This window comes from Rattus norvegicus, chromosome 4 (genome assembly GCF_036323735.1).
Source record: "Rattus norvegicus strain BN/NHsdMcwi chromosome 4, GRCr8, whole genome shotgun sequence".
Lineage (NCBI taxonomy): Eukaryota > Metazoa > Chordata > Mammalia > Rodentia > Muridae > Rattus > Rattus norvegicus.
In genome coordinates, this window is record NC_086022.1 from 99,649,789 (window position 1) to 99,677,444 (window position 27,656).

Sequence of the window (27,656 nt, forward strand, 5' to 3'; positions counted from 1 at the left end):
TTCCTTGTTTTGGCAGTGCTAGCGCATATTTGTATAAAGTTCATGAGCACCTCTAACAGGATTCCAAGGCTTTGAAACTATTATGTTTCTGAGTGGAGATCTACTGGTTTGTGTTTTATGAAGTTGGATTAGTCTGGTTCTAATATCACAAAAGTTTGTATTGGGACTCTTGATTAAGAAATTTCACATAGTCCATACCATATCAAGATGTTATCCTTACTTAATGAATGTGCTCTGGTTTTGTTAATATCCTAAGAGAAATGCCTTGTATTCAGAACTTAAACCTGTTCACTGTCATTTACTGAGTTAGGATGAGTCAATTGTACCTTACAGTTAATGTGACTCATCAGTAAACGTTATGCGCTAGTTATTGGTGCTTACTCAGTAGTCTGAAAAATTCTCAGTAGTCAGATATGAAAGCTACAATTTCCTTTTTGAGTCCATGAGAAATAAACAAACTTTTTTTTCTATATTCAGACATCTGAAACTTTTCCTCTATGGGACAGGTAAGTGGGTTTACATTTTTATATCAACCTCTAGACAATATAAACATAAAAATAAATCCTTTTAGGTTTTTAATTCATCAATTTTAAATAACTTATCATTATCATGGTGCATGGTGGTATATTTTATCGAATTATTAGGTATCCAAAGATTTACCAGAATACAATGCTAAATAGCACGGGATTCTACAGAACTTTGCTTTCATCTGTGTTATGCTTTCATATAACAAATAATATCATGCTCCTCTTAAAGAGTGGCAACTTCATCAAAGAACTGCATTAGATTATTCACACTGCTCAAACTGGTATCTAGAGAAGCATTCACAAGTGTCTATAACCTTCAACATTGCATCATGTGACTAACAAAGGGAGACAAAAGAAACACAGAGAAGGGACCATGAATGTGATTTCCCCCTACAATGTATTAAAAAAGAATAAATAACTCAAGATCATTTACATAAGATTAAACCTTACAGAAAGAAATGTCAATGGCAGAATAATTCCACAATACAATAGGACTCCTTTGCTTTCAATGAAAATTTCATGTATGAATTATATATTATATGTATAATTCACTTAGTTTAATGAATTTTAATTGTTCTCTTATATATTGATCACCATGTATCATAAAACAAGTTTACAAAACTAAATAAGTAAGTAGTCAATCAGTAAGATTATTATAGACCCTGCTTTTGGAGGAGTAGATTTCATTGCCTATTAATCTACCATTCTAGTGATCAATAGTTTAGCTGACTTGATGTTATGGGTAGTATAGATGACCTAGTATTATCTAGATAAATTTTAGGGTGTTAAAATTACTTTAATACACCCCACCTGCACCCACATTGGTCCCAAGATAGTACCTCTCCTAAACAGCAGTTCCTGATTGGCTGGCATTGTCTGTACAGCAATCCTTGGTCTCTCAGGCATTTTTACTGTAAGAGATGATTTTGCAGCTGCATAGCCCCCAGCAATAACACAGAGGCGGCCCTGCCAATCCTGCTACAAAGTTTAAATTTTTCAAAATCTATTTTCATTGATGGATCTTAAATACTTTGACTTCCTTTGAAGCCTGCACCAACAGAAGTGGAAAGGAAGGATATGAGGAAAGTGGACCTGTGTAGAAATGTTCCTGTCTGAGTTGTGTGGAAGTCAGCAATTAAGTTCACAGTTTAGCAAGCAGTAGTGGCTTAATCCACTTGCACAAGCTCCATGAATACACCATCAGTCCAGTTTGGTAAAGTCACATCCCCAAAGTGGTGACAAGACTTAGATGAGTCATCCAGGCCACAGCCTGGGCTTGAGTCAGCAGGAGAAGAAACCAACAGGAACACAGGAGAAGTTCTCAGCTGTGCCTCTCTCAGGAAAGCAATGGTCAGAGAAGATGTGAGACCCATAAGCATTATACAGCTAGTTATGCCAGTCAGACAATCTCTGTCCATTCTCTGTGGAGTCCTATTTATATCCTCCAAACAACATGAATCCTCCCCGTGCTTTGCCTCAACAAAAACCTAACCTCTGCATGTATCTTGCCTCAGCTTGTCTATCTAATCAACACAACTCCATGGAAAGTGGCACAAAGTTGCAGAACAACACAATAATTATTAAAGTACATCTCTCTCTATGGTGTCTGGACAATTGTAGCTCAACTGCGCAATGTAAGGTGGACCAATCATTGCATGTCCTTAGCACAGAATCCTTCATCATGAGTCTTTTCGTGTGCTTGCTTTAGGGGAGCTTACTTTCTACTGTGTTCGCATCAGCAAACCATCCCTAAGCAAGTCTGTCTTAGATTTTCGCACCTCTTTCCACTTGAATGAAACTAATCATTCCTTCCCATGTATGCCCCAGGAAAAACACCATCCAACTGACTTTCCAAAGAACCCTTAAATTCCCACTTAAGTGCAGTCTTGTTATTATAATACACAGGAAACACTGCTAAATTGGGCACAATAGTTGTTTATGTTCCAACTACATACTAAGCAAGCAATTGAAGTGCCAGAAGAATAACAACCATGAAAAAACTAGATTCTGCATAAGGAGAAAAAAATGAGGAAAAGCAGTACTCAAAACCAAAGCAGATTAAATATTTGTGGTATATTTTATCTCATTACCCATAGGACATTCTTTAAAACAATATTTACTACTTTATTGTATGCATATTTACATATGTGCATATATCTGCCATTGTAGACAGGTTATCAGAGAACAAACTGTGGTAACTGAGCTTGTGAGGTCTTGGTGTCAAACTCAGGAGGCAAGTATATTAGCCATTTAGGAAAACTCAATTGCTACATCGTAAGTAATTCTAAATGCTTTAGTTATATGGCAAACACTTTGAGGATATACAATCAAATTTTATTAGTACTAGACTGTGACCTGTTTGATGAAGTTTTCATAATTATATTTTTAGTAAAAAGTATCTCCCACTCTCACCTTTATTTTGAAAAGACCATTAATTTTATTACTTTTTTCTTTCTGTTTTGCTTGTCATAGGATATGATTACTTAATTCCTATTCAAATAATGACTTTAAGGTGCATGCCTACATGAAACTTCAGTCTAGTTCAATTAGGCATGCCTTGACCGTGTAGCCTTGTAGATGTTTTATTACTGGAAATGATTTATATCCAGTCATTATCAGGGGTCTATCTACCCTGTACTATAGGTGATAGGAATTGAATCTGTTTCTTTAAAAAAAAAAAGAACAATTTTATGTTATTCCACATATAAGAAGGGGATATTCCGTACCCTTGGTACTTTTCACACAGCTGTACTAACCAATGGATTTGCATAATGTTCCCTAGGGTCCACTTCATTTTGCAAGTCCAAGATAAAAGCTAGTCCCTCTTTCTGCCTTGAATATTCAGGACTCTTCATATCAAGCTCTCAGAATGAGGTGCTCTTTTCAGTTCCTGGGGTTGCTTGTGCTCTGGATCCCTGGTTAGTACAGAATTCCATAAAGGGGAATGTGTGGAGTGGGGATTTCTGGGCCCTCCTAATCCAGATACAGATGGAGGTGCTGTTCATATTTGAAATCAATGTTTTTGTTTGTCAGGCATGTTTTTCTAAAGTTTCTTGGTAAACCTAAGCTTTTGTGGCTACCCATACAGCTGCAAAACCTGATGGTGTAGATGATTCCTACAGAGTTTAGAAGCGTACCTTACATAGGTATTTTATGTTGAGCATTTTTGAAATATGAATGAAAGTAATGAACACAATATGAAGGAAATAAAGGACAGAAAAATGATTTGAAAAGAGCAATATGTGTGTGCATATCTTTCATTTCTCTCATTTTAGGACTCAATGGGGATATTGTGATGACCCAGGGTGCACTCCCCAATCCTGTCCCTTCTGGAGAGTCAGCTTCCATCACCTGCCAGTCTAGTAAGAGTCTGCTACACAGCAATGGCAAGACATACTTGAATTGGTATCTGCAGAGGCCAGGACAGTCTCCTCAGTTCCTGATCTATTGGATGTCTACCCGTGCATCAGGAGTCTCAGACAGGTTCAGTGGCAGTGGGTCAGGAACAGATTTCACACTGAAAATCAGTAGAGTGGAGGCTGAGGATGTGGGTGTGTATTACTGTCAGCAAGATCTAGAGTTTCCTCCACAGTGATATAGCCCTGCACAAAAACCACCCAGATGGAGATGACTAACTGTCATAGCTGTTGCTGGTCCTGACAACATCAGATCACAATTTTACATTTAGATAGGAGGAGGAGGAAGTGCAGGTGATTGAAGTTTAGGAGGAGGATGAGGAGGAGTAGAGGAGCTGAAGAACTCAGCATTATTTTTAGCTGAGACCTCAGTGGAGTCTTAGTTCTTAGGTGGTGTTCTCCATGGCAGGTACTATCTATCTACTTTTCCATTTTTTTTCTTGGTACATTGTAAGTAATAAGCGAAGGAAGGGAAGAAGAAAATGGAATAATAATGAGACACTGAATGGTAAATCCATTTTCACTCTCTGGATATTGTAAACATGAATAGATGATTCTCAGCACAAATGATGGTCACACAGAGTTTGTTCTGATGTATGTCACCCAAAGACATTTTTAAATTTTTTTATTTCCTGTTAATATCGTTTACTTTTGGCTCTTAAGTTGTCAGACACATGCATATGGAAAATTTTTATATTGTTATGATATTACTGTCTCCCACTATTTCCAACCTCATATAACACATAAGAAATGAACAGATAGGGATACTCCCACTCCCCAGGAAATGGCCTGTGGGCACTACTCATCTTTGGTTTTGTTTCTTTAAATATTTCTTGGTAAATGTACACCAAAAACAAAAGGCCATGTGTTAAAGGACTCTCACAATGATTGTTCTGGCATGGGCATAAAGTGGGGACAATTACAGAATTCCAAAGGCAGATAATAGAAGTTAATCAAAAGCTAGTGATGGTAAGAGAACCTAATATTTTCTTAATATATCTTACTCAACAGACTGTGAACAAATAAAGGTAGAACCAACTAGAAAGTCCTCCTTTTCCAGGAAAATATCATTCCAGACACAGGGGAGATAAATTGCCTTAATTGCGATTAGAGACTGAACATCTTTTCTTCCTTGGGGCAAAAGAGGAACTCATTCTGGCTGTGATGGTGTCACATTTCTGCCAGGAAACAAATATAAACAAACAAACAAAAATAGTTACTCAGGAACATAGATATAGGTTACCCAATATTGTGTTCCAATTTGGAAGCAGTTGCATGAACTTTTATAATTTTACACAACGTGAATATCCTACATTAGATCAAGTTCATTCAGGGTTTGCAATACAGAAGTATAGCAATGTGTGAGAAGCTTTGACTAAAATTCTATATGTTTCCTGCTTTGTAGGTACCTTTTTAAAAATCTTGTATACAGACAATCAATTTCATAATATTTTGTTAATAATTCTTTTAGATATTTATATTTAGAATGCCACATCACTGACATTGTTCAGGTTCAGCTGATGGTAGAATGTGGAAAAGGGTGAATAAAAGAGTGATGAAGGGAAAGAAGAATTAGATACATGATGCCGTTTGTTTCAAGCAAGATGGGACAGAAAGGAGGCACATCTCAATATGGATTTTGCTACTATGACAATCTGTGTCTCTTGAAGGACTTATTTATAAATTAAATAACTTTCTCAGAAATTTTATTCATTGATTACACAGCTTTTCAATGTACAATTTCCTCTAAACTGTTCCCTAATTGAATAAGAAATCTGAATGAAAAACAATCAACCAGAAATATTAAAAAACTAAAATGTCAATTGCCATGATATCAGTTTTCTTTAATCTCAATATCTTCTTCTTTAAGATTATTGTTTTAAAGCCTTAGGGTTACAGAAACATAATACAGGATGATTTTATTTGATTTTGATTCTGTTTCAGTTTATCATAAGATTAATATATTAAAAATAATTTCCTACTACCTGATATATTAAACTTGGTTTTCTATAGAAATTTAATCTCTGTAGTCATGTTTTCATTATTTCTTTTCTCCTATAATTCTTTTATATCTGGCATCAGATCACCAAATTTTTCCTTTGATTCTTTTTACATAATTTTAATATTCTTTGATATTTTATGTATTTACGTTTGAAAGTTATCCTCTTTTCCCCCTCTCCCACACTCCATTAACTTCTCCACCTGCTTCTATGAGGATGCTTCTATTCCCACATACCCACTCTAACCTTAGTGACCTGGCATTGCTCTACATTGGAGAAACAAGCCATCACTGGACCAAGGGCTTCCTTCCATTGACTCTTGGCATTGTGAGCCTCTGCCACATATATTTCTGGAGTCATGGGTTCATCTGTGAATACTCATGTGTTAGTGGTTTAGTCCACATGTTCTCTGGTGGGGTTTGGATATCTCATATTGTTGTTCTTCCTATGGTGTTGGAAACACCTTCAGCACCTTCAGTCTTTTCTCTAACTTTTCCATTGAGGTCCCCTTGTTCAGTCCAATGGTTAGCTGGAACCATCCTTATCTGTATCAATAGGGCTCTTTGGAGACACTCCTATCTGGCTCCAGGCAGCAAGCACTTCTTGGCATCAGCAATAGTGACTGAGTTTGGTGGCTGCATATGAGATGGACCCCGAGGTGGGGCAGTCTCTAGATGACCTTCTTTTCAGTCCTTGCTCTACTTTTTGTCCCTGTATTTCCTCTCATGAGTATTTTATTCTCCCTTCCAAGAATGAGTGAAGCATCTACATTTTGGTCTTCCTTCCACTTATGCTTCATATGATCAGTGAATTTTTTCTTAGGTATTCCAAATTTTAGGTTAATATCCACTTATTAGTGAGTCCATACCATTTCTGTTCTTTTGTGAGTGTGTTACCTTACACAGGATGATATTTTCTGGTTCCATCAATGTGCCTAATAATTTCACTTAGTCATTGTTTAATAACTGAATAATACTCCATTGTGGAAATGTGTCGCATTTACTGTATCCATTCATCTGGTTTGTTTCTAGCTTATGACTATTACAAAAAAATCTACTATGACATAGTGGAGCATGTGTCCTTGATATATTTTGGAGCATCATTTGGGTGTATGCCAAGGAGTGGTATAGCTGTGTGCACAGGTAGTACTGTGTCCAATTTTCTGAGGAACTGCCAGACAGATTTCCAGAGTGGTTATACCAGCTTGCAATCCCACAAGCAATGGAGGAATGTTCCTACTTCTCCACATCCTCACCAGAATCAACTGTCACCTGAGTTTTGATCTTAGCCATTCTGACTGGTGTTAGATAGAATGTCAGGTTTGTTTTGATTTGCATTTCCCTGATGACTAAGAATGTTGAACATTTCCTTAGGTTCTTTTCACCCATTCGATATTCTTCAGTTGAGAATTCCTTCTTTAGATCCATACCACATTGTAATAGAATTATTTGAATTTCTGGAATAGAGCATCTTGAGTTCTTTGAGATCTAGGATTGGTAAACATCATTGTCCCATCTGTTGCTTGCCAATTTGTCATATTGAGAGTGTTCTTTACCTTACAGAGGCTTTGCTATTTTATGAGGGCACACTTTTTGATTCTTGATCTTAGAGCATAAGCCATTGGTGTTCTCTTCAGGAAATTTTTCTGTGTGCCAAAATGTTTGGGGCTCTGCCCTATTTTCTTTTTATTAGTTTGAATGTATCTGGTTTTATGTGGAGATCATTGATCCATTTGGACTTGAGCTTTGCACAAGTAGATACAAATGAGTCAATTTCTAATCTTCTATATAGTGACCTGAAGTTGAACCAGCACCATTTGTTAAAAATGCTGTCTTTTTTCCATTGGATAATTTTAGCTCTTTTTTTTTTTCAAATCAAGTGATCAGAGATGAGTGGTTTCATTTCTAGGTCTTCAATTCTATTGATCTACCTGACTTTCTCTGTACCAATACTATGCAGGGTTTTGTTGTTATTGTTGTTGTTTGTTTATTTCTTGTTTTTCTTTTTATCATGACTGCTCTGTAATACTGCTTGAGGTCAGGCATCGTGTTTATCCCAGAAGTTCTTTCATTGTTGAGAAGAGTTTTTCTTTATCTTGTTTTTTTGTGGTTGTTTTTCTAAATGAATTTGCAAATTGCTCTTTCTTACTCTATGAAAAATTGAGTTGAAATTTTGATGGGGATTGCATTGAATCTGTAGGTTGCTTTCAGCAAGATAGCCATTTTTACCCTATTATTCCTGTCAATTCATAAGCATGGGAAATCCTTCCATCTACTGAAATATTCTTCAATTTTTTCTTCAGTGACTTGAAGTTTCCTCATACAGATCTTTAACTTGCTTGGTTAGAGACACACCAAGGTATTTTATAGTATTTTTGGCTATTGTGAAGAGTACCATTACGCTAATTTCTTTCTTATCCTGTTTATCCTTTGAGTAGATGAAGGTTACTAATTTGTTTGAGTTAATTTTATATCCAGCCACTTTGTTGAAGTTGTTTTTCAGCTGTAGGAGTTCTCTGGTGGAATTTTTGGAATCGCTTAAGTATACTATCATATCATCAGCAAATATTGATATTTTCACCCCTCCTTTCCAATTTGTATTCCTTTGACATGTTTTTTCTCCTGTTTTTTTTTTAATTATTGTTGTTTTTGTTCTTGTTTTTCTAATTGATTTGGCTAGGACTTCAAGTACTATATTGAATATGTAGTGAGAGATTGTGCAGCCATTTTTAGTCCCTGATTTTGGTGGGATTGCTTCAAGTTTCTCTTCATTTAGTTTGATGTTAGTTACTGGTTTGCTGTATGTTGCTTGTAATATGTTTTGGTATGGGCCTTGAATTCCTGTTCTTTCCAAGACTTTTATCATGAAAGGGTGTTTAATTTTATCAAATGCTTTCTCAGCATCTAATGAAATGATCATGTGATTTTTTTGAGTTTGTACATATAGTGAATTGCATTTATATGATGGATTTCCAAATATTGAACAATCATTGAATAACTGTGATGAAGTCTTCTTGATCATGATGAGTGATTGTTTGATACATTCTAGTATTTGTTTTGTGATAGTTTATTTGAGTATTTTTGCATTGATATTCATAAGGAAAATTGGTCTGAAGTTATTTTTCTTTGTTGGTTCTTAGTGTGGTTTAAATATAACCCTAAATGTGGCTTCAAAAACCAAATTGGGTAGTGTGCCTTCTGTTACTATTTTGTGGAATAGTTAGTATTCATATTAGGTCTTTTCTGAAGGTCTGATGGAATCCTGAAATAAACTCATCTGTTCCTGAACATTTTTGTTTGGGAGTCTGCTTTTATCAATTTTAACAATTAATTTTAAGTTACTCTCCATGATATTTAAGCTATTTAGTTGTCTTTATATTTATTCATTGAAAGTCATGAACCCAAGAAAAGTCAAATTTCCTTTATTTTCTTGATTCTTACATCTTAATTATGACTTATGAACCTATTAAGATAGAAATAATTCTTCTTCCTCCTCTTCTTCTTCTTCTTCTTCTTCTTCTTCTTCTTCTTCTTCTTCTTCTTCTTCTTCCTCTTCTTCTTCTTCTATCTTTGACCCAATTGATAAGATATAATTGCCCACTTAAACATACAAAGCCTGGTACCATCCATTCCTTAAGAACATTGATAACAACCTGTAAATACACAGAGCAGAATCTTAACATCACTTGCCATGGCTTCTCCCCACTCTCTCTCCTCTCTCTCTCTTTCTCTTTGTTGAAAGATTATTGTGTTGTGTGTTTTTATGTGAGGGTTTGAGTGTAGGAAAGCGTGCAGCTGGGATGTGTTTCTGCCAAGATACCTAGCAAATATCTTAGGGCACCGTGGTGCAGGACCCAGTGGGGTAAAAGACAATGATACTTCCTTTATTTTTATATTTTTACAACAGATGGCGAACTAATGTTGGGCAAGAATCCACTAGTAATCCTAAGAGTTCAGAGAAAGTTTTTTTTTTTTTTTTCCTAAGAGGAGGCCTGTGCCATGTTAAGTCATGTGATATCTTTAGGGAGGGAATTCAAACAAAGAAAGGGGAAGCCACTTGTGCTAGCAGGCTGTAAGTACCCTGCTGTGTGATAAGTAATGGCAACTCAGAGAGTTAGAGATTAAAAGCTGCTTTTTAAAGAAAGCTGTTTAGAAATTCTTTCAGGATACTCATATTCTTTTTAACGTGGGCTCCACAAGAATTTTGGGTTGAAATCCTAGTTAGACAAGCTAACTTCTTAATTAAAGGTATTATTAAAAGGTGATTGAGTTTGTTTTTAGAAAGAAGAGAGTAAAGAGATTACCTGAATCAGGTGGGGATTTTCATCCACAGTTCAGAACTTAGATAGGGAAAAATTAGTCACTACCTCCAAGTAGAGAGTTCTGATTAAATGTCTGTAACTCCAGGGAGAGTGAATGCAGGCATATATTGTAGAAGTTATTGAGGTTAAAGAAAAATCTGTGGCTTGGGGTAGAGAGCTTAACAGATGGATATTTTTTGGGCTAAAGTCCTGAGTTTTAAGTTGCTTATTGGTTTTAGAATTGATAGAAGGTGTTTAAGTTTGTTTTAAGGAGAGTAAAGAGATTACCCGAATCATGTGGTGATTTTCATCTATGGTTCAGAATTTAGATAAGGAAAAATTAGAAGATTAGTCACTATGTCCAAGTAGAGAGTTGTGATGAAATGTCTGTAACACCAGGGAGAGTGAATGCAGGCATATATCATGAAAGTTATTAAGGTTAAATAAAACTCTCTGGCTCCGGGTAGAGAGCTTAACAGATTGAGATATTTTGGGCTAAAGTCCTGGTTTGATATGTTGCTTATTGATATTGGAATTGATAGAAAGTATTTGGTTTGTCTTATGAATTACCCTGCTAAAGGCCATATGGCTCGTTGATGCCGGCTAGGGAGGGTTTGTGGTCACTTTGGATATTTACCACAACAGGAAGCTCGAATTCTCTTAACGTGGGCTCCACCAGAATTTTGGGTTCATTTCCTGATATCATAGAGTACAAATGTCTATCAGGCTCATTGTTTAGTTTACTTCCTTTTTAAAAAATTGTTTAGTCTTCATGATGGGTCTGACTTAGCATTTTATGTTATATTATTACTCTTGGAGAGAGTGCAAGATACAAACTTTTTTGTTACAGACTAAGGAACACAGTATTTTGGGAGAAAGATTTTGTCTTTGTGTTTTTACAAAGTGTGATTAGGCTCTGGAAACCTCACAGAGTCATACTGTGATAGAGGAAGACCGTCTGAAAAATTTATTCAGGAGAATCAAACAAAAAGATATCTCGATTCTAAACTTTTGTCTTGAGAGTTGTATTTTACAGAGTGTGCCTTCTTGGAATCCTGGTCTCAAGGACTTTCACCTGGGTCCAGTCAGAACACATCGGCTATAGCATTTGCTTCATTCTTCCTACCCCTTACCCCCAAGGATATCTCAACACCCATGTACAGCTTGAAGAAGTTATAGAGGAGTTGTCACCCCAATTCCTTGGACTTTGGGGGGCCGAAAGTGATTATTCTAAAGTTATTTTTATGAGGAATTTAGAAATGATTGTAATTTAACAGGGAGGAATTTGATAGATTGAATTGTATAGTCATAATCTCATTTGGTAACTAAGCTTAAGTCATTGTTTTGGTATAGAATTTATTTGTCAAAAAAGTTTAAAAGTACAAGGTTTAGAGCCAGTCCTTCTATTGATGTCATTACAAACTTCTGAGTTGATTACACTTGTGAGTTAGTGTTCAAATAGCAAAGTCATGGCTCTGAGTTTGTGAGAGTACTTTCAAGATAAAATTTAGGATATGGAGACAAAAGTACAGATTGTCTTATATAGATAGATGGGATTCAAAACATCAGAAATCCACAAAATTTGAGATTTAAAGTTATTTATCTTTTGTTGAGACATATCTACTCCTAACAGTTCCCCTTTGGTGGATTTAATGATGAATTTGAACATCTCTACCTCCAGGTGAGGCAATATTTTGTGGCTAGGCAGCCACTGGACAAAACTGCCTATTTCATCTGCAGACTAGTACTGTCCAGAAAAGGACAAATTATGCAGAATAGTTGACTGATAAACTCTGCCAAGACAGGGTGATCAGTCCTTCAAAATCAGCATTTCAAAAGTTTGTCAGTTGATTTTGGGCCAGAAGGCTGAAGACTTGAGCTCACATATTGCTAACTGGGGACTGTGATAGTGGAGATCTGTCTCTACAACCTCTCAGTTCTGGAAGCTGTGTTAGGCTTCCTTTGTGTATAGATATTTGGTCATTCGCAGATTTCTGACAGGGTTGAAGACTGCTTATAGTCTCATAGCTTATCCGGCTCTTTAACTCTGAATATACATATTTTATTGGATAGTTATCAGATAGTATACAAGCTAGCCAAGATATAATATAGATTTTAACCCTCTCTTAAGCTAGAATGGATAACTAAATGTTCTTTTTAACTGATATAGAGATGAACTGGATATTGAGAATATCATATGCTTTATAAATTGTAGAATGATAATAATAGTACTCAATTTATACATAAGTGAAAAGGCTTTTTAATTGGACAAAAAGGAGGAAATGTTGTGGTTTGCCCTGAAGTTATCTGTATTCTGATGCTAATTCCCGTGCCCCAAGGACAGCTGCCTAGTCACATACTCGGGAATCAGGTGATTTCACCAGAAACTTCTCCCGATTTAATTTGTAAAGTACAGGTGAGGGGCAGGTACACGATAGAAGGAGGTCTGTCATTGGAGGAGGAGAAAGGATGAGCAGGAGAGAAGTTTGAAAGAAGAGGAGGAGACTAGCACAAAGAGAAGGAGAGAGAGAGGAGAGAGAGAGAGGGGAGAAGCCATGGCAGGTGATGTTAAGATTCTGCTCTGTGTATTTACAGGTTGTTATTAATGTTCTTAAGGAATGGATGTACCGGGCTTTGTATGTTTAAGTGGGCAATTATATCTTATCAATTGGGTCAAAGATAATGAAGAAGAAGAAGAAGAAGAAGAAGAAGAAGAAGAAGAAGAAGAAGAAGAAGAAGAAGAAGAAGAAGAAGAAGAAGAAGAAGAATTATTTCTGTCCCAATAGGTTCATTAGTCATAATTAAAATGTAAGCAACATGAAAATAAAGGAAATTTGACTTTTCTTGGGTTCATGACTTTCAACGAATAAATATAAAGACAACTAAATAGCTTAAATATCATATAGAGTAACTTAAAATTAATTGTTAAAAGTGGTAAAAGCAGACTGGAGTGGTTGCTCAGAGGTTAAATAGACAGACTGTCCTTCTAGAGAATCTAGGCTCAATTACCAGTATCATCATCATAGCTCACAACCCTCAAAATTACAGTTTTAGGGGATCCAGAAATCTCTTTGACCTCCTTAGCTTTCAAACCCATGCATGGCGTGAATGCAACATGCAGGAAAAACACTCATACCCATATGATATTATATATTCAGTAATCATTAAGCTTTAAAAACATGATAAGAAGCCATAAATGTCTCAAAAGGAATTCAAACAAACCAGAAATTCCATGTAGGAGCTGTATAAGACAGTCAGAAAAGGAATTACAAATTTTCAGAACAACCAGACAAACATAGCAATTAAACAAAATTAGAAAGAGACACAGACTTAAAGAGTAAACATAGGAAATGGTCTACCAATGGGGGTGAAACTAAAAGCAAGCATGAGTAGTTATGCACATAACAAAAAGAAATAAAACAAATTCTAGTGAATGTGCTGAAAATAATGAAACCTGTTAAAAAATATTGTTGAGAATGTCAAAAATGATAACTCGGAAAAAAAGTTATATAACATTGCTTGGGAGGCTACCACCCTACACCCCTGCCATGCAGCTAGCCATTCGTGATCATTCACATAAAACAAATGCATCTAAATCAGCATTTAGCAGAGATACTGATTTTGACCTGCTTTCTAATAATCATATGAAAGAATGAGCTGAGTTGTCTAACCTCTTTACATAGATTAAATCAGCTAAATAAATAACGTGTGGTATATGTACAAAATAGCTGCTTATTCTGTGCTAAAGAAGAAAATGCATTTCTATCTATCTATCAATTTATCTATATATCTATTTATCAATCTATTAAAAAAAACTGGAAAGGATCATTATAGGCAAAGTAAGGGAGGATTAGAACAGGTAGGCCAAACATTTTCTTTCATTTTTGAAATACTGATTATATATTCCTGAAATGGAAAAAAATAAGTGAAGTGAAAGTGAGAGTAAGGAAGTTAATTGTTGCCACACACCTAGGTAATCTCATGTCTATAAGACACCTTTCTTGGCCTCAGCCTGAATAAAAACTGGGCCGTTGATATGGATCATAGTGCAACATTTTACTCTTCAAAGAGCATCAGAAACCTTTGAAGTAAACATTGATTTAAAAAAGAGAATAGTAAGGTATTTCAGTTTCTATGAAAAAACTGGCATATTTAATGGAATGCTAGAAAGGTCTTGGGTATATATGGTAAAAATCTGTCCAGAATGTAGAGGGCAACAAATCTAAACTCAGATAAAGTTACATGAAAATAACATCAACCCTTGACACTTTATTAAAAAAACAGATCTCAGGATCATTTACAGAAGATGAAACTTTACAAAAAAGAAATTAAATGACAGGATAATCCCACAATGCAATACGTCTTACTCTCTAGTAAATATTAAATAGTAAATAGTAAATATTTCATGTATAATATATGCTATACATTATTTGTATAATTCACATAGTTAAATGCATTTCAATTTTTTTAGAGATTAATCACTATATACCATAAACAATGTTTACAAAATGTAAATAAGCAAATAATTGAGTAGTAATGATACTATAGACCGTCTGTCCCAACCTTTGGAGGAGGCAAATTTGTACGGGTGTCTCAACTAATGACCAACTCTTGTCTAATGTACTTTATCATTTTTATGTGTTCAAATTGGTAGAAAAATAGTTCTCTCTAAATGATGATATATTATAATATTTTCTTTCTTATTTGAGTGAAATACTTAAGCAGTTTTAAACATTTATTTTCTTTTTCTTAGATATATAATCATCTCTTCTTTGTCTATTAACCTATCATTCTAGTGATCAATAGTTTAGGTGACATGATGTTATGGGTAATTTAGGTGATGTGGCATTATCTAAAGCACTAATAGTGTGTTCAATTTACTTTTTAAGTAAGAATATATTTAATGTTCAAACAAAAATTGAAAACCCACCTAGATAATATAGTAGCACAATAATATTTGAAATGTGATACTGGTACATTAATTGTTTATTTATCTTAGTGACATAGATTTCAAATAATGAAACCCTTTGTCCCATGTGATGTGAATAGTTGTGGCTAGAGGTCAGTTTATTTTTTTTTAATATAAGCATTACAGAAAATTTCAGAAAAGCGACTATAGTGTTTTCAGTGTAAAAAGAGTACAAGAAAATAATAATATTTATTTTGACTAAAAGTAATTTTTAATACTGTAGACTTTTAAATATATTTCTGTGAAAACATAATTATAAAGTTTCATGAGTTAAGTAAGACACTTAAAGGAGATATTTTAATGTCATACGAAGGTAATTGGACATTCTCAAATGATTACAAAATGATAATCCTAATATCTAGGTGTTTTAAGGAAAATTTTAGGAAAATATTATTTTACGTATACTGTCTGAAAGAAAAATAATTAGGAATATCAGTTCTATTTTCCCAGAATTCAAGTCTCCATGGTGCTGTTAGGTCTATGAGATTCTTGTGTTTCTCAGGTTGTAGTACCATGAACTCCATGTTCAAACGAATATAGATCTGAAATCAGTTTCTCACCACAGCTTTGACATATCACCCTTGCCTTTAAGCACCCTTTTTAATCAAAATTGATAAAACATAAATAGTGAGCAAAGAGTGCAGGGTATAAAGTAAATACAATGGATTGAAGCTGTAAATTTAAATTTTTCAAAACCTATTTTAATGATGATTCTTAAATGCTTTAACCTTTGAAGTCCACCCACCAGAGGTAATGGAAAGGAAAGGATATGGGGGAAGTCGTCCTGTCTATAAATGTATCTTGGAGCAACTCCTGTCTGATTGGAAATCAGCAGTTCAGCTCACAGGTTGGCAAGCAGCAGCACCTTGATCCACACACAAACATTTCATGGATACACCAAGAGTCTGGTTGGGTAAAGTGGGCTAGCAACAGTGGTAACACAACCTAACAGAGCCAGATCTCAGCCTTGGCTTGTGTCAGCAGAAGGGACCAAAAGGAACACCAGAAATGCTCAGTGTGCCTCTCTCAGGGAAGCAAAGTTTAGTAAAACTGTGACCCACAAGCATTGAACAGCTCGCTGTACCAGTAACTCGAGGTTTGTATCAATCACCCTGCAGAGTCCTATTTATACCCTCAAAACATCATGCATCATCTATATGTCCAGCCTCAGTATGTGTATCTAATCAGCCCAAGTCCATGAAGCAGCACAAAATTGCACTAAAACACCAGAATTATTTGTGTGATTCTTTCTATTGAGTTTTGACAAATTTAACTTAACTATGCAATGTAAAGTGGACCAATACATGTGTGTCGTTAGCAAAGAAACCGTCATCACATGTCCTTTCATATGCTTGCTTTAGCAGAGCATCCTCTCTCCTGTGGCTACTTCAGCAAAATGTTTCTCAATGAGTCTGCCTTAGTCTTTCACACCTGAATCCACTTTAATGAAACTAAACATTCCTTCATGTGTTTCCCCCAGAAAAACACCATCCAACCAACTTTCCAGAGAACCCTTAAATTTCATCTTCATTGCAGTCTTGCTATTGTAATGCACAAAAGACACTTTTAAATTCTGCACATTGTTTTTGTCTGCTACAACTACATACCAAGCAAGCAATTGAACTATCGCGAAGATAACAACCATGAAAGAACTAGATTCTTTATAAGGAGAAAAGAATTTTAGTAGACATCTCGAAACAATACTTAAATCCAAGGTAGATGAAATATTTGTAGTACACTGTATCTCATTTCCTACAGGATATAGTTTAAAACAATATTTAGTTCTTTATTGTTAGTGTTTGCATATGTGCACATGCCTGCTATAGTAGAGCATTGAGCAGAGAACAAACTAGGGAAACTGATCTTGTGTGTTCTGGGTATCAAACTCAGGAGGCAAGGCTTGGAGGCAAATGCCTTAGCCACTTAGGACAATTCAATTGGTATATCATAAGAAATTTTGAGTACTTTGACCTAGACTTTGGCATATAATTACATTGAGGATATAGAAGAGGATATTATTAGTAATGGATTATGTGAGATTTTACAGGGAATTTTCATATTTATACTATTATGAAAAATTTCCCCCCACTCTCACCTTTCCTTAGAGAAGACCATTAATTTTATTTCCTTTTTCTTTTTATCTTGCTTGTCAGAGGATATAATTATACTTTTCATTCAAATATTAACTTCAAGACACATGCCTGCATAAAACTTCAGTCTGGATTAACTAGGCATGCCTTGACCTTGTGGATGGTCTATGACTGGAATTCACGTATATTCAATCATTTTTAGGTGTGTCTATTTACCCAATACTATAGGCAATAGGAATTGAATCTGTTTCTTTTAAAACAAAGGAGACACTTTATGTAACTCAACACATAAGAATTAGCATTTCCTTACATTTGGTACTTTTGGTAGCACACAGCTGCACTAACCAATGAATTTGCATAATGCTCCCTAGCGTCCACCTCTCCTTGCAAATCCAAGACAGAAGCTACCTCCTCTTTCTTCCTTGAATATTCAGGACTCTTCCTATCAAGTTCCCAGGATGAGGTGCTCTCCTCAGTTCTTGGGGCTACTTGTGCTCTGGATCCATGGTAAGTAAAGAAACAAAGATAATGTAGAACTTGGGGGATGGGATTTCTGGGGACCTGGTAATCCACATGCAGATGCAGGTTCTATTCATGTCTAAGATTACCAGTTTTCCGTGCTAGTTATTGTCGGGGTCCAGTCTTGACACAGGATCAGATTTCTCAACTGGAAGCAGGAATATCTGGAAGGCGTGTCATAAATATACACAGACTACTCTTTGGTACAAACTGACAGGCAATTTCAAGGTTTAATGTTTCTCTCTGTCTCTCTGTCTCTCTGTCTCTCTGTCTCTCTGTCTCTGTCTCTCTCTCTCTCTCTCTCTCTCTCTCTCTCTCGTTCAATTGCAGCTTGAGTCTGCACAAACTCTGCTTTCTCTTTTGCACTCTGCATTTTCCTATTGTGCTTTTCTTTTCAAGAACTCCCACACTCATGCACACCTCTGTTCATTACATTTTCATTTCACATACACTCTTCATACACACCTCACACATATCTCACACACACCACATGCACTCTCCTTTCACTCACACCCACAATCTTCATACCTGCCTCACATTCTCTCTTCACTCACTCTTCACATTCTCTCTCCACTCACTCTTCAAAAGCTCTTCTTATGCTCTGCCCCTGGCTCTCACATTTGCTCTCAGACTTGCTCTTTTATTCCCTCTCACATTTGCTTTCACATTCCCTCTCAAATTTATTCTCACATTCGCTTCCTCATGCACTCTCTCATTCACTCTTCACATACTATCTAGCCTTTCTCTTGCCCCAGTCTTTTATTGATAATCCAAAATCAGGAAGAAAAAAAGACATTGTATAATCCTTGCCATATCAAATTCAAAAGAATAACCACATTCTACAAAGAATTAAGAATTACAATTGTCCTCCAATGTTTCAAGCTTCCCCTATTCCTAGGCCTGTGGCCAAAATATTAAAAATTGCAAACTTATCATTATTTAAACTTTAACTTTTGGCTTATGTAATTCAGAACTCAAACCTCTGATGTCAGCTACTTGCATTTTCTTGTGAATCTCAAATGATAAATGACATAGGCAAAGGTGCCAGGCAGTGGCCAGAAAGAATCAAGTAAACCCTTAACTCAGTGGTTCTGCTAACTTTCTGTTCCTTACACACAATGAATTTTGTAAGAGTCTCAGTATTTTGACATGGTTTTACTAGTATATAAGTTTATATATCTATACTTCCTTATCCAGAAACCACTCACAAATGTTAAGTAACAATTATATCCTAACTTCAATAACTTTTTCCTTTCTTAAGATCCCAATGTTGGCCCTAGTTACTTATCTAATAATTTCTTTAAAGTTTCTTTGCAAGTCAAGCATTATTCTGGAACTACTATTGTGCAGTTATTACATTGCTTCCAAGATGAGAACACACAGCATGCACCTGGGCCATTAGGGCTGTGCTGTGCTGTGTCCCTATGACTCAGTTTCCAATCATTATATCAAGGAACATCTAGTTTCACAGAATTCACCAGTGCAGAAGGAAAAAGAAGTAGGAAAGTCAGATATAGTAGAATAATTATGCATACCAAGGCCAACTGAAAGGAAGTCACACACAAATGAAATCTATACAGCTGTTGTCCAGGGCTAAGGTTAGGAGAAATGGGAACAACCTATTCTTTCCAAGAGCTGCTGCGGGCTACTGAGATGTCTCCATCTAGGCCTACTGTAGGCAGCCTCTTACTTCAGATGGTGGGTCCCTTGGAGTGATGTGTCTCCTGCTTCTCAGGGTCACAGATGCCATGGAGCTGGGCTTCTGAGATGCCTCTTCCTGGCCTACAGCTGGCAGTCCATGTCATCATATGGTGTCCCCAGCAAGTTATATCTCTGTAAGCTTTCCAGGGTGAATTTAGGCTTCTGTAACTACTTTTAAAATCCCAAAATTAATGTTCCAGATGATTCCTAGTTTCTATGCTTTCTTCACATAGGTATTTTATGTAGAAAACTTTTGAAATATGAATAAAAGTCATGAACATAATAATTAGGAAATAAATAAAAGAAGGAAAAATCATTTGAAAATATCATTTTGTTTGTGTATGCTCTTTCATTTCTCTCATTTCAGGAGTCAGTGGGATATTTTAATGATGCAGGGTACATTCTACAATCCTGTCACTCTTGGAGAGTCAGTTTCCATTTCCTGCAGATCTATTAAGAGTCTCTGCATGAGAATCAGACAGAGTTGAATTGGTTTCTTCAGAGGTCAAGACAGTGTACTCAGCTCCTAATCCATTTGATATCCATGGGTGCGATGCATCAGGAGTCTTAGATTTAGTGGTAGTGGGTCAGGCACAGATTTCACACTGCAATCAGTAGAGTAGTGGCTGAGGATGTGGGTGTCAATTACTGTCAGCAACTTCTAGATTATCCTCTATAATCATACAGCCCTGAACAAAATCCACCCAGATGGTGATGCCAAGCTAACACATGTGTCTGGAAAACAAATTTTCTGTATTTGCATAGAAGGAGTAAAAGGTGGAGAAGGAGGAGAGCTAAAGAACTCAGAATACTTTATAGCTAAGACCTTAGAGGGGAATTAGTTGAGGTGGTATTCGCCACCACATGTCTGCTCTGAGACTTTTAGTACATTGTAAGTAACATGCTAAGGAATAAAAAAGAGCACTGAATAGTAATACTATCATTTCCTGTAGACCTTGTATATATAAATAGATGATTCTCACTAGAAAAAAATATTCACATATTACAGTATGAGCCAGTCCTGTGTCATTTAATGTCATTTTAAAGTCCTTATATTTTTTTATTTAGAGTTATTAGTTTTTTCCTTTGGATCCTTAAGTTGTCTACACACTTGCATCAGGGAAATGTTTGATATTGTTAAGATGTTTCTGTCTCTCATCATTTCCAACTTCTCTTAACACAGATCCTTCCCCAGTACAGAAGAAAGATTCCCACCCTCCAGAACATGGCCTAGTGTCACTACTCATTTTTCTTTCTTTCTTTTTTTTGGGGGGGGTTGGTTTTATTTTGTTTTATGTCTTGTGGGAAAGCTTGGTAAAGACAAATATACACTAACAATGGAGGAGTGTTCCTTTTTTCCACATCCTTGCGAGCATCTACTGTCATCTGAGTTTTGTCTTAGCCATTGCAACTGGAGTGAAGAAGAATCTCATGGTTGTTTTGATTTGCATTTCCTGATGACTAAGAATGTTGAACATTTCTTTATGTACTTCTCAGCCATTCAATATTCCTCAGATGATAACCGATGTTTAGCTTGGTGTACCCCATTTTTAATAGGGTGATGTGGCTCTCTGTAGTCTAATCCATGAGTTCTTCATATATATTGGATATTAGCACTCTATCAGATGTAGGATTGGTAAAGATCTTTTTGCAGTCTGTCGTTTGCCATTTTATCCTAATGACTGTGTTGCTTTGCAATTCTGTGAGGTCCCATTTCTCAATTCTTGATCTTAGTGAATAAGCCATTGGTGTTTTGTTCAGGAAAATTTCCCTGGTGCTCATGTGCTCAATGTTCTTCCTCACTCTTTCTTTAATTAGTTTGAGTGGATCTGTTTTTTTGTGAAGACCCATGTTCTACCTGTACTTGAGCTTTGTACAGGGTGATAAGAATGAACTGATTTGTATTCTTCTACATGCTGACCTCAAGTTGAATCAACAACACTTGAAAATGCTATCTTTTTTCTACTGGATGGTTTTATCTTCTTTATCAAATATCAAGTGACCAAGGGTGTGTTGGTTCATTTCTGGGTCTTCAGTTCTATTCCACTGATCTACTTGCCTGTCTTTGCACAAATACCATACAGTTTATATATCACTATTGCTCTGTAATACAATTTGAGGTCAGTGATGGTGATTCTTCCAGAAGTTCTTTACTGTTGAGTATAGTTTTCAATATCCTGGGCTTTTGTCATTCCCAATGAATTTGCAAATTGCTCTTTAACTCTACTGATGAATGATTTGGCATATTGATGGGGATTGCTTTGAATCTGTAGATTGTTCTTGGCAATGTGGCCATTTTTACAATTTTAATCCTGATAATCCAAGAGCATGGGAGATCTTTCCATCCTCTCAGATCTTCTTCAATTTCTTTCTTCAGAGACTTGAAGTTGATCTTGTCATATGGATCTTTCATTCACTTTGTTAGAGTCACACTAAGGTATTTTATATTATTTGTGACTATTGTGAAGTGTGTCATTTTCCTAATTTCTTTCTCTGCCTGTTTATCCTTTGAGTAGGGGAAGGCTACTGATTTGTTTGAGTTAATTTTATATCCTACCACTCTGCTGAAGTTGTTCATCAACTGTAGGAGTTCTCTGGTAGAATTTTTGGGGTCATTTAAGTATACTATAACATAATCTGCAAATAGTGCTAATTTGACTTCTTCATTTCTAGTTTGTATCCCTTTGACCTCCTTTTGTTTTCTGATTGCTCTGGCTAGGACTTTGAGTATTATATTGCATAGGTAGAAAGAGTGGGCAGCTTTGTCTAGTACCTCATTTTAGTGGGATTCCTTCAAGTTTCTTTCCATTTAGTTTGATGTTGACTACTTGTTTGCTTTGTATTGCTTTTACTATGTTTAAGTATGAGCCTTGAATTCCTGATCTTTCTAAGACTTTTAACATGAAGGGGTGTTGAATTTTTCAAATGCTTTCTCAGCATCTAATGAGATGATCATATTTTTTTCCTTTGAGTTTGTTAACATAGTGGATTTTGTGATGGATTTTTTTATATTGAACCATTCTTGCATCCCTGGGATGAAGCCTACTTGATCATGATGGATGATCGTTTTTATTTGTTCTTTGATTCAGTTTCTGAGAATTTTATTGAGTAATTTTACATCAATATTTACAAGGGAAATTGGCCTGAAGTTCTCTTTCTTTGTCAGGTCTTTGTATGGTTTAGGTATAAGCATAATTGTGGTTTCACAGAAAGAATTGGTAGTGCCCCTTCTCTTCCTATTTTGTGGAAATTTTGTACAGTATTGGTATGAGATCTTCTATGAAGATCTGATAGAATTCTTCACTAAACTATCTGTTCCTACGATTTTTTTGGTTGGCAGACTTTTTAATAACTGCTTCTATTCTCTAGCTGTTATGGGGCTCTTTAGGTTGTTTATCTGATTCTGGTTTAATTCTGGTACCTGTTATCTGTCTAGAAAATAGACCATTTCATCCAAATTTCCCTTGTTTGTTGAGTATAGGCTTTTATAGTAGACTCTGATGATCTTCTGAATTTCCTAAAATTCTCTTGTTATGTCCTTCTTTTTATTTCTACTTTCGGTATTTTGGATACTTTCTGTGCCTTCTGGTTACTCTGTTTAAGAGTTCATCTATCTTCCTGATTTTCTCAAAGAACCTGCTGCTGCTTTTGTATATTCTTTGTGTATTTCTTTGGTTTTAGTTGGTTGATTTTAGCCCACAGTTAGAGTTTTTCCTGCTGTCTATTCCTCTTGGGTGTATTACTTCTTTTTGTTCTAGAGTTCTAAAATATCTTTAATTTTTTTCTTTATTTCTTCCTTGACCAAGTTATCATTGAGTAGAGCATTGTTCAACTTCCATGTGTATATGGGCTTTCTGCCATTTTTGTTGTTATTGAAAACCAGCCTTATTCCATGATCATCTGATAGGATGCATGGGATTGTTTCAATCTTCTTGTGTCATTTGAGGTCTGTTTTGTGACCTATTATATGGGCAGTTTTTGAGGTGAGGTGCTGACAAGAAGGTATATTCTATTCTTTTATGATGAAATTTTCTATAAATATCTGTTAACTACATTGAGTCATAACTCCTGTTAATTTCTCTGTGTCTCTGCTCAGTTTCTGTTTCCAGGATCTGTCCACTGACAAAAGTGGGGTTTTGAAGTCTGCCATTATTATTGTGTGAGGTGCAATATGTGTTTTGAGCTTTACTAAGGTTTCTTTAATGAATGTATGTGTCCTTATATTTGGAGCCTAGATATTCAGGATAGTGTTCATCTTTGTGCATTTTTCCTTTGATGTAGTGCCCTTATCTTTTTTGATGACTTTTGGTTGAAAGTGGATTTTATTCAATATAAGAATCACTACTCCAGCTTCTTTCTTCAGACCATTTGCTTGGAAAGTGGTTTCCAGCCTTTTACTGTGAGGTAGTCTCTGTCTTTGTCCCTGACGTATGTTTCTTGTATGCAGCAAAATGCTGGGTCCTCTTTACATACCCAGTATGTTAGATTATGTCTTTTAATTGAAGAATTGAGACTATAGATGTTAAGAGATATTAAGGAATATTGCTTGTTGTTTCCTGTTAATTTTGTTGTTGTTGTTAGAGGTGGAATTATGTTGTGTTACTGTCTTCTTTTGGGTTTGCTGCAAGACATTTGCTTTCTTGCTTCTACAATGGTGTTGTTTCCCTCCTGGTGTTGGAGTATTCCATCTATTTTACTGTATAGGGTTGGCTTTAAGGAAAGATATTGTGCAAATTTCGTTTTCTTAAGGGGGATGCCAATCTTAATGCCATTTCACAATTAACTGATGAGGGACAAGAGAACACAAGCTTTTCAGAAAGTAGAGGAAGCTCCTGGTCAACAATAGATACAGTATATAGACTATGACCAATTTTTGGCTTTTTTAATTATTGCTTCCTCCCATGCAACCACAGCTCTCCTTTGGCGAAATGGATTATTAATGTGACTTCATCTTTCTTCATCTCCAAAGAAAGTTTTGTCCTGCTAGTACGAAGCTGTTGCTATGTTAATACAGATTTGTAGGAAAAAATCATGAAAGTATTTTGGGAAAGAATATAGTGAGATATTCCTTATTTCAAACAGCAATCACATTGGTTATGGCAGAACACTGATATTTGATTTATTGGATGTGCAAATTTTTTAGGTAGATTGATAATCATTATCCAAAAGACAATTGGTACAGTTTTTCTCTATGCATATTATTGTGTTTCCTGTAAATTTACTCATGCAGGTGATAGAAAATGTGCTTACTATATTTACAGATCATTCATCTCATAGGAAGGCAGTATATGTAATTGAGTCACATGTTCATTCCCCTGAGTTTTCCTTTGCTTCAGCACAAACAATTGAAATATGTACTATAGCTGCTGTTTTTGAAATGCTGAAGTATAAATCTTTCAATTTGTACACTGATAACCAATACATAGCTTATGGTTTGCAATCGCTTGAAATTGTTTCTTTTTAAGATACTGCTACTTCTCCAATTTTTCAACTATTCATGAAAATACATGTTAATTTAAGGGTTTGTACTGTTAATTTTAATTTATATGACATTTAAAGCCCATACTCGATTGCATGGACCCCTCAGTGAGGGCAATGCCGCAGCAGATTTGTATACCAGGGATATTATAGGATTTACACAGGAACAATTAGCCATTCAATCTTATCCTTTACATCATCATAATAATAATAGCTTGAGGCAAAAATTTGATATTTCTAAAGAATGTGGAAGTTAAATTGGAATGTTCTCAATTTCTGAGACATATCCTGAATGTTCTCAATTTCTACTTGTACCACAAGTACAAGTATTAACATGGTGTTAATACGCAAGAACTTATACTTCATAAATTATGGCAAATAGATATTACTCACCTATCTGGTTTTAAAATATAAAGTATGTATTTGTGACTTCTTACCTTCTCAGACTTTCTAGTTGCAATTTCTTTAACAGGAGAATCAATTTAGTCTTTCCTTAAGTTGTTTCTCTATGCTTGGTGCTCCAAATCAGATTAAACCAGATAATGCAGTCAAGCATTTGAGATATTTTGTGAACAATTTAATATTAACCATATTACTGGAATTCTTTACAAATCTCAATGACAAAGTATTGTGTAACTTAGAAACAATATCTTCATAAAGTAAAAAAAAGGGGGGGAGAATTAGATCCCTATATACTACACTATTAAATCACAATCTATTTATTTTAAAAATTTAAAATTTGTATAGGAAGGAACTCTCTGTTGAATGCTATGGCACTCTACAACTAGGTATACTCACACCTAGGTGAAATGGAAGCATCCACATACTGGCATAAGGCATGGTCTGATCAGGTATTTAATATGGGGAAGAAGGCATGTTTTTGTTTTTTCTGTAGGATGTTGAAGGAGCATGGTCCCTTCTAGAGTGATTGATGAGATGTGCCAATGCTGGGACAAATAATGATGCTAATTTGTGACCTTACTGAGTGTCCTGACAATGGTGATTGGGAATCTGCATTGAGTGTATGTTCCTGACCCACCTTTGCTTGTCTATATCTCAGATTGGACAAGCTTCCTTGCCTCAAGCTTTTAGACCTTGTGGGATAGAAAACATGGAAACCGTGGAAACTCTCTTCAAAAACTTATTTAAAAAAAGTTATAATGATTCTTCTCTTTCCTTTAATGTGACCAGTTATTCTGACTCAATCATGACAGGTATAGAATCAATCCAATATTAGAAAAAAAGGAAATGACAGCCTTCATTTGAAGGCTTGTTCTGGACATTTTCAGAGATATATTTCAAAATTAGCTGCAGTTCTTTATGAAGATATTTCACCAAGAGAGAAAATTGGGATAGGATCTAGATTTTGAACAATGATGGGATCTGGATTTCAAACAAGTGTTAGTGCATGTGTTAAAGCTCCAAATGTTTTGTTATTTGGTTGTTAAAAATTCTTCTTTTCACAGTATCTACTGTAGCTTGTATTGGTTGTATTCTAATTGTGTTAGTGTATCGATATCTGCCATTTCTTTTATGGTGGTCTATCAAATCATTTCTGTTTTATTGTCTGTATCATAGGACCTTGACATTCTGAAAAAAGCTTCCAAATATGGGAAGAATTGAGTCAGGCTTGAAGCAGAAGCAAGACAGTCGTGGGCTTGATTATTGCTGGTATAGCAGCTTTAATTACATTAACTGCTAGCATCATTGCTTCTGCAGTTGATTTGACACCCAAAGTTAAGACAATTACTTTTGTTAATCATTTTGCAAAACATGGTAATAAAATTCTGAGTATTCAAGAGCATTTAGATATGCTATTGGAGCAATGTATTGATGATATCTGATACTATTCAAAATTATTAGAGGCAGTTCAGAGTTTAAGTGTAAGTAACCATCTCTAGTGTCATGCTAAACACCAATAGATTTATGTTACTTCTAAAACTTACAAAGACACTCATTATAATTGGGAAAAAGTTCAAAGACATTTGAAAGGTATTTGGTATAATTTTAACACCTCTCTGGATGATTTAAGTTTGCATAATGTGATTATAAATTTAAAGAATGCTGCTCTGCTGAGCTTTGATGCTGAAGATATTGCTGATAAAATTTTTCATGGCCTGAGTTCAGTATGTCCTTCTTGGTCAAGCTTCAAGAATGGTATGCCTAGCTTGACATGCTATCCCTTCTTGTCCTGAAAATACTTTTTATTCTTGGTCATTGTGATCAAAATTTTCTTTAGCAATGTCAATATGTTGGTGTCCAAAATACGTGGCTTGAAATTAATAATAGACACCCTGGACAGGTATTAATTTAATAGGCTGTCTCTCAGAAACAGGTAAGTTCTGCACAGAGCCTTACCAAACTAAAACATAAGTGCATTGCTTTTAATAATGCATATTCCTTGATGAGTAAGGAAGGCATTCTTGTCAGAACAACCTAAGACAGACACAGTCTTATTTATGAAATAAAAAAAGGGGAAGATGTGGAGAGATTTTGGGGGCTGCTTGGCAGGAATTTGACATTGGGCCAGGACAGGGATGTAACCTTCAAGCAAGAATCTGATTTTGGGCTAGAATAAAGAAGTAGGCTTTGTGTAAGAATATGACTTTGGGCTAGAACAGGGAAGTAGGCACAGATAACTTCGTCATCCTGATAA

At 35.6% G+C, this 27,656-nt stretch overlaps 1 gene segment (V, D, J or C); it reads left to right on the forward strand.

Moving 5' to 3' along the window:
• The first annotated feature begins 3,318 nt into the window (after nucleotides 1–3,318).
• Nucleotides 3,319–4,122, forward strand: LOC120102525 (immunoglobulin kappa variable 2-112-like). The segment is given in 2 exon segments: nucleotides 3,319–3,445; nucleotides 3,803–4,122. Coding segments are annotated over 2 exon segments (369 nt in total).
• The last annotated feature ends 23,534 nt before the right edge of the window (nucleotides 4,123–27,656 follow it).